This window comes from Strigops habroptila, chromosome 1 (genome assembly GCF_004027225.2).
Source record: "Strigops habroptila isolate Jane chromosome 1, bStrHab1.2.pri, whole genome shotgun sequence".
Classification (NCBI taxonomy): domain Eukaryota; kingdom Metazoa; phylum Chordata; class Aves; order Psittaciformes; family Psittacidae; genus Strigops; species Strigops habroptila.
In genome coordinates, this window is record NC_044277.2 from 75,660,117 (window position 1) to 75,668,069 (window position 7,953).

The 7,953-nt window shown below is 50.3% G+C and overlaps 1 protein-coding gene across 2 annotated transcripts in view; it reads right to left on the reverse strand.

The window, feature by feature from the left end:
• Positions 1–3,464, reverse strand: part of ANKH (ANKH inorganic pyrophosphate transport regulator) — a 97,333-nt gene extending 93,869 nt beyond the window's left edge. The window contains exon 1 of one of the 2 annotated variants that reach the window (XM_030488360.1): positions 1,854–3,464. In XM_030488360.1, coding sequence (XP_030344220.1) covers positions 1,854–1,949 — 96 coding nt within the window. In that variant the 5' untranslated portion in view covers positions 1,950–3,464. The remainder of the gene's footprint in view (positions 1–1,853) is intronic. The other variant, XM_030488531.1, reaches the window with a different exon arrangement.
• Between the last annotated feature and the right edge of the window lie 4,489 nt (positions 3,465–7,953).

The window sequence follows — 7,953 nt, forward strand, 5'->3', positions numbered from 1 at the left end:
CCATCAAAGTTGCTTAGGTAAGTGCTTTCATCTATCATCCACATGTTAATATCCCTCTCATGTCACTGGTACCCAGCCAGCTAGAAGGCCCCCCACTTACAAAACTGTAACCTCCTGCTTGCTCATTTTTTAAATCTTGGTCCAGAGCACACTGAAGCCAGGGGGATGTTTTTTATGAGCTAACATGGACTTTCGCATCAAGCTGACCTTGTACAAAGCAGACATCATACATATACCTGTCATATTCAGTTTGCTGAGTGAAGTGCTTTCAATTTAAATTCTGTTACATGTTATTAACATGGCACAGTTATTAGCATTTAAATCACCTTCTCCCTTGTCATTTCTATCTTTAGTTTTACCTCCCCCTCACTCCCGAGTATGATTTATAGAAGACTTAGTAGGAAAGTACACAGTTGTTAGACAAGGATAGAATTGCATTTTTTAGTATCATGGCTTATTTAAATTTAAAGGACTATGAAGCAAAATGAGATTAACACAGCCCTGACAAACATATGATTAATGTTAGCTATTTTTTCCCACTGTAATATTTTTCCTTTCACTTTCTTCTTTAAAAATGGGAGGAAGTACTGCTAATTTTCTAGTACCTTTGCTCAAGGAGCATGGGAGCAAGTGCCTAGTCTGCTTAGAAAACAAAAGCTTCTCAGAAAAACCAAGTGACTTAAGACAAGGATAAAAGCTATTTGAGATATGATACTTACTGTGGCTGCCCAGCTTAGCACTCGTAAGTATTAGAGTATACTGTCCTACTAAAAATGTAACGATAGGCCCTCTCCAGTGCAGCCTGACACAAGACAGGGGCCTTACCTGTCATAAATACCGAAACAAGAGAACAGAGATTTCCCCATACCACGGTGCTGTGGCAAACAAGCCTCTGCCTGTAAAGCTTGGGCAAAGGAGGAGTGGGTATGTCAAGCACAAAACATGTTTTCGGTGCAAATGCAGCAAGCGGGGATGAGGACGATGAAGCAGGAGGGCTGCATGTAAAGGGGGTCTGATAGTAAGTCAGGGTACAGTGGGATATTTCCTTGTCTCCTTGGCAGGGGACAGCCTTAGATCACCAACACCGCTAGAGAATTTCAGCAGGGCTGAAGTGCACAGATCTGTTCAGGGGTGAAGTACGGTGGCAGCAGCTCCCTTTGCTGCGCCCCGATCCTTCCAGGCTTCTGCCCTGTGCCCATCACCGCGGACTCCAGGCTCACAGCACACCAGCGGAGGAAGGAGCTCAGCCAGAGCCTCACCTGTCCGGAGCCCCGCCGGGAAGCCGCTCCCTCACCGAAGGGGATGCGGAGCGGCTGCCGCCCTCCTCCCGGGATGCCGCGGCGGGGGCTGCCGGTGGCGGAGCGGGGACGGACAAGCCGCTGCGGCACCGGCACCGGCAGCGCGGGGCGGGGCGGGGGGAGCGCGGTGCCCCTCGGTTCCCCCCCATCCTCCTCCAGCACGCCGGTCCCCGGGCTGCGCGGCGCTGCGCTAGGGGCTGCCTGCACCTGAGCTGCCGTGGGAGCGCGGGGCATAAACCAGAACTAGCCCCGGCGAACGCATGATGTAATTTCAGATTATATAATCCTGAAACACAAGGGGGGAAAAAACCCCAAACCAAATGAGCAGCCAACCACCCAGACCCGCCGGCCCTCCCGTGCACCGGGCGGGGGTGCGGGCAGTCCGGGAGCTCAGCCGCGATGCGCCGCGGGAGGACGGCGGGGCCCGGCCCGCCACAGCCCGGCTCTCCTTCCCTACCCTCCCTGGCGGAGGCGCCGAGCCCGGCTGGCCCGGCCCTTGCGGAAGGGCGGGCGGGTGAGTGAGTGAGGGTGTCCCCGGGGGAGGCGCTGCCTTACCTGCTCCCCGAAGTCGATGGCGATGTTGGTGATGCCGAGAGGGACGAGGAACCGGATCAGGGGCCAGTAGTTAGTGAGCGCTGGAAATTTCACCATAGTCCCAGCTGCGCGGTGACCCCCAGCGCATCTGCCGCGGCAGGAGACGGCGCGGGAGGACGGCGGGGGGGGGGAAGGATGAAAGGGCAAAGGAGGAGGGTGCGTGCGTGTCCCTGTGCGTGTGTGCGAGCGGGGGGGCACAGGGAGGAATAAGGGCGAGGGAGAGGCGCAGCAGAGCCCCCAAAAATAAAGCCGCCGGGGTAGCGGGCGGGGGCCGGTCCCTCCCTGCCCGGCGCGGCTCGGCTCGGCCCTGGCAGATGCTGTCTGGGCGGCGGGGCGCGTTGTGCGGCCGCCTTAGCAGGAGACCCGAGAGATCAAGTCCATCCCCGCCGCCCTCCTCCCACACAACAATGATCCGCCGCCGCTGCCGCCGCCGCCGCTGCCGGAAAAAAAAGGAGGAGGGACACCGCCGCCAGCCACTCGTGCGGGCAGCGCTGCCATCCTCGGGGCGCGGGGGCCAGGGGAAGGGCCGGGCCGGGCCGGAGCCTCCCCCCGCCTGACGCTCGCCGGCGGCGGGGCGACGGCCGCGGCGCCACGCAGGAAAACGCCGCCCTCCTCCCGGCTGCCGCCGCCGCCGCCGCCGCGGGAACGCTGCAGGCCGCGGTGCCGCGGTGCGGGTCGGGCCGCCGCGTTGGAAGTCCGTGTGCGGGCCGGCGATGCGCGGTGCGGGGCCCAGGCGCTGGTCGCCGCTCCCCAGCGCGGGCTGCCGGAGCACGTGGGTTTGACACACGCTCGGCACACGGGCCGGCTGCCGGCGGCGGGGGAAAGAGCGGCACCGAGCGGCTCCTCCTGGCGCCCGAGCGGCCGCGCTGCGCCCCCCGCCCGCGGCGGCGGCGGCGGCCGGGCCGGGCACCTGCCGACACACACACACCGCCCCGGTGGGTCCCGCTGGGCGCAGTGAAGGACCCCCGTCTGAGCGACCCTCCCCGCGCTTATGCGGCCCAGGGCGGGGGACGGCCTTTCCTGTGGTGGGCATCGGGCCTCGCTGTAAGGCGCTTGAGGAGCTACGGGACAGGTGGGGATCCTCAACAAGGCGTTAAGCAGAATATCTGAGCCACGGCTTTTCTTCTAGAATCATAGAACCATAGGCTGGTTTGGGTTGAAAGGGACCTTAAAGCTTATCCAGTTCCAATCCCCTGCCACGGGCAGGGACACCTTCCACTAGACCAGGTTGCTCCAAGCCCCGTCCAGCCTGGCCTTGGACACTGCCGGGGATGGGGCAGCCACAGCTTCTCTGGGCAACCTGTGCCAGTGCCTCACCACCCTCACAGGAAAGAACTTCCTCCTTATATCGAACCTAAATCTCCCATGATTTTTTTCTTCCTAATATTTTTCCTAATTTTTTTTTAATAATTTATTCTGGTCAAACACCTGAAATAAACAAATGGTGGACATTTGGCCATGCAGCATCGTTGTTTTTCAAAGTCTCTGCCTGAGTCCTGGACGAAGGATTGTGTTTGTGGCCCCAAGGCAGCTTCCAGGAGGGTCCGGCCTGGCTGGGCACACAGATTGCATTCTGACCCACAGCCTTGACAAACTGCGAGGCCCTTGTCAGTTTAAGGGGTGGGGAAAAGAAGAGAAACCAACCCATCCCCCTTCTGAACATGTTGTGTAAGTTTCTCAACATTTTCAAACTCGCTGAGGGGTATCTCAAGGGTTTCATTGTAATTGAGTTTCTCTGGGGCATTTAGGTTTGTGTTGCCACCTTGCCACCTTCAGGGAAGATTGCCAAATATTTCAGGAAGGTGGAAGCCCCATGGGAAGTCAGATACCTGTATCTGATCCTCAGAGGGGCAGTGGCCAGCAGAAGAGTAGTGGAAAGCCTGCCTTACCCAAAGACTCCCGTACTGAAATATTCCTGTGACCAAGAGCCGTTCCACATAGTTTGGAGAGTCAACAGGAGGTGAGCTCTGAAAAGCCCTGATGGGCAGGTGACAGACTGTGGGGTAGGAGTGCAAGAGCCCCGGCTCCCAAAGTGACTCAACAGTCAGCCCCAGCTGTTGCTGGAGGTGTTTTTCCCTCTGCAGCTGGAGTTTTTCTCGTTTAGCAGCCCTTAAGCTGGCACAGCCTTCCTTGTGGGTGTACGGGAGCAAACTCAGTTACGAGAGTGTAAACTTGCCTTCATCCTATTGATCACTTAAAATGCCACGGGCATGGTGTCCTGGGGAGCAGTGCAAGCAGGAGAGGACAATAAACTGGGAGGAGGGAAGCAGGATTTGTTTCTGATTGCCTTAGTGCATCTTTGAATTAACAGCACCAAATCTTCATCACCCTAAGTAAGATCTAATCATCTCCAGATGGACCAGTGGTTGGTCCATCAGACAACTTCAAACCACATCCACGGTGGGGAACATTCGGTCTCCAACCAACCAGACTAAAGTTGGACTGAAGTAGAAACTCTCATGTAGGTGCAGGGGCCTTACACCAACTGCCTTGTTTTACTTGTTTGCTTTCCCTGAGCTGAATTACCAGCTGATTTAAACATCTCATGTGTGTATGCTTACGTGGAAGTTGCAGAAGATCTACAATGTGTAAGTTGTAGAAGAAGTATGTAGAAGATCTGTGTAGAACATTCTTTTGGAGCAAGTCTCATGGCTTTTGAAGACAAAGCTGGCTATATTTCAAAGCCATTTAATTCAATATTAAATTCTGTTTTCCGGAGGCTGTATTTGGTTTTAGATAACTGTACTGCCGGTAACTTTTCTTTCCGATAGGACTAGATTTCACTGGGAGTGAGGTCATTCCACATTGCCATGGATCTGAGAACAACTTGTAGCTGAAATTATGGAAGAATATTGTTTACAACTCCGTGTTTTTGCATATTTTCTTGCCAAGGTGTCCCTATTTTGTTTCAGTTTAGAGGGATCTTTTTTTTTTTTTAAAGGAAAGAAACCTTTAGTGCCATTCTTGAGTCAGAGAAAAGTAAAAGGGAAGCCCCAAAGCCACTTGTAAATACATGATTTTAACTTGCCATGTGAAATTCTCAGGTGAGTTGATGTTTGAGGACTACCCTTCCTGGCGAAAACAAGCCACAACAAAATTAAACTTCCTGAATCAAAACATTTGGACACTAAGTGTGTGGCTCACAGTGCTAACTATAAATCATACATAGTGATTAATTACTTTGTCACAAAGTTATGTTCAGTCCTGGAAATACTGATACATGGGAGTAGTTTAATGGAGTGTAAGGGAGGCATATCCAGTTGGGAGTTTGTTGTGTGTTCATAAGGTAGTTGATACTTTTCAACTCCAGTAGATAATGAATCAGGCCTCTAACATCTGTAATTAATTTCCATCTGATGGGTCACTTGAGAGCTCTGATGAACTTTTTATCTTCCTGCTGCCCGAAGCAATAGTACAGTTTTATTTTAAGAGTAGCTTACATTTCACCTCCTAACATGTACTGGAATGTCACATGGGCACATGTTAACCTAACTGATGTATAATAAAATCATTAAACTTATTTAATAAATTCTTAGGCTACGGTTTAGGTTTGTCTGTCTGCTTCCCATTCATGTCTTCTGTTTATGGGATGAATGTGGTTCTTGTGTGCTTCTCTTTCAGCCAGGTCATGTTTGCTCCTCGAATTCATTACAGAAACAAAATTGTGTTTGGAACCAAAGAACAAGAATGGTTTCTCACATCTTGAAGTCAGTAGTTTGCTCAGCTGATGAGCTGAGGAAATAGGTCATTTTAGCTGTCTTGGGCAAAAAGCAGTGATTAGTAATCATTTCCTTTCTAGCATATTTTCTGTTACGCTACATTTCTTACTCATATACCAAACACTGTCTGTTTGTTTAGAGGAATAAAAAAGACACAGAATGGACAGCAGGAAATAATTAGCCATGATCTCTTTGCTTTTGAAAGAAAAATTGTCTGGTCCAGGAGTATCTAGAATGGAGGCTTCTCACTGGAGAAGTCCCATATGAATCAAGTACAGTGCAGTAATGTGTTACAGTATAAATGATGAAACGTATCAGAAGACTCCCTCGTGCCTGGTGACAAAATGTGCCTGTGATTGCTGCTTAAGCAACAGAGTCAAAAGTCCAAAGGTGTTCCCAGTAGCAGATCATTATCAGGGCAGTGCATGTTAGCTTTACTCATGCAGTCAGAAATCCAACACATGGATCCGCACATGAGCTTTAAGACTTTAACATGTGTTAGAGTCCCGGTCCTTTCCTGAACTTAAAAGGGGTCCCTCACCACAACTACATGATGAGAATCTTGAGAGGACCCTGCTGTGCTATTGCCTGGATTCAGAAAGATGCCTCTGTTTCCTTATTGAGGCTACTGCTAATTACCTACTAGAGAAAACAGGTCTTGGTTGGTTGTGGTTGGGTTTTTTTTGTTTGGGTTTTGTTGGGTTTTTTTCCCCTTAAATCTCTGTGCTTGGTCTTTCCATCCCCAGTTGGCAATTCAGCTGTCACCCGTGGCTTTTGGAGCTACTGGCTCTCTTCCAAATCTTGTTTTCTACCTAGGATTTTTTTTTTTTTTTCTGATAGTCTAGTGCTTCTGGGAAGCACTCTCAGTCTTGTGGTTAACAAAATTTGTGAGCCAGTCATTCCAAAAGAGGACAGGTGAACTGGATCTCCCAGCCTACAGAATGGCCAAGGATTCTGGTCTCTGAATGGTGTTGGGCTGGGAGGGAAAAGGTGATGACTGTCTTTCCCTGTCTGTTGCCTGACAAAGTGGAAAGACATCTCCACAGTCGTATTTGGCTTCTATAGCAGCCTTCTAGTACCTAAAAGGGGCCTACAAAACAGCTGGAGAGGGACTTTTTACAAGGACATGTAGTGATAGGGCAAGGGGCAATGGCCTTAAACTGACAGAGGGGAGATTTAGATAAGATATTAGGATGAAATTCTTTACTGTGAGGGTGGTGAGGCACTGGAACAGGTTGCCCAAAGAAGCTGTGGCTGCCCCATCCCTGGTAATGTTCAAGGCCAGGCTGGATGAGGCTCTGAGCAACCTGGTCTAGTGGAAGTTGTCCCTGTCCATGGCAGGGGGTTAGAACTAGGTGATCTTTAAAGTCCCTTCCAATCCTAACTGTTGTATGGTTCTATGACTCTATCTTGAGTTATTCCTCCCCCTGCAACAGCTGCCTCTTGCAGACATAATTTTTAATTTGGAACTGAGTCTGATGCATATTTCCACCTCCTTATACAACAACAATTAAACCAATAAGATTGTAATTTTAAAATGCTGTCAAACTGTGACTGAATGTTGCTGCAGAAATGCTCAGAATGTGGGTCTTGTGCACTTAGAGGAAAAATACTAATTCTGATTTGGTATTGAGAAATAAAAAACAAAAATCATCTACCCACTATTTTCTTTTTAGGGGACTGGCCCGCCACAAAGCTCAGTATTAAGGAATTGTTGTGGCCCAGCTGAAGGTCCCCTTCTTGAACTGGGTCCCCAGTTCCGCAGAAAGCCTGTTTCTAGGAAAAATGTACGCCTGGGCTCTTCTTTTCCTGCAGGGCAAAGGACAGCTGTATGCACGTTTTCTCTTCCTAGGTGAAAACTAAGCCTATGCCATTGTAATCACTGTGAGCTGTGCAGAAAGCCTTCATCTCAAAGGATTCGTGAAACTCTCCTTGTCTTACTCCTCATGCGTCATCCTTAGGATCAGGAGGCACTGTTCTTGGGCTGTGTGCCTAGGCTAGTGCAGTTCATAACTGGAAAGAGTACAGAAATGCTGTGGGAAATGTCTATATAAGATTTTATTCTGTGAATGGCTAGAGTTGAATTGAAAGATCAGAAAACAGCCAAAGGAATTGACGTTGTCAGTCAGACAAGTATCCAACTAATCCAATCCCAATTTAGCTGCAGCTCTGTGTGAAGAATAAAAATGGTCTTTACGTTCAACCTATGCCCCCTCCTAAGGCCAGTCTGCTCCGGCTGCAGCTGGCTTGTCAAGTTAGATGATAAAAATGATGCCCCTGCAGGAAGCCCATGTCTTTTTTTTTCGGCTGGCACAAGTGAACTGGCAGCTTCAGGCAAAACT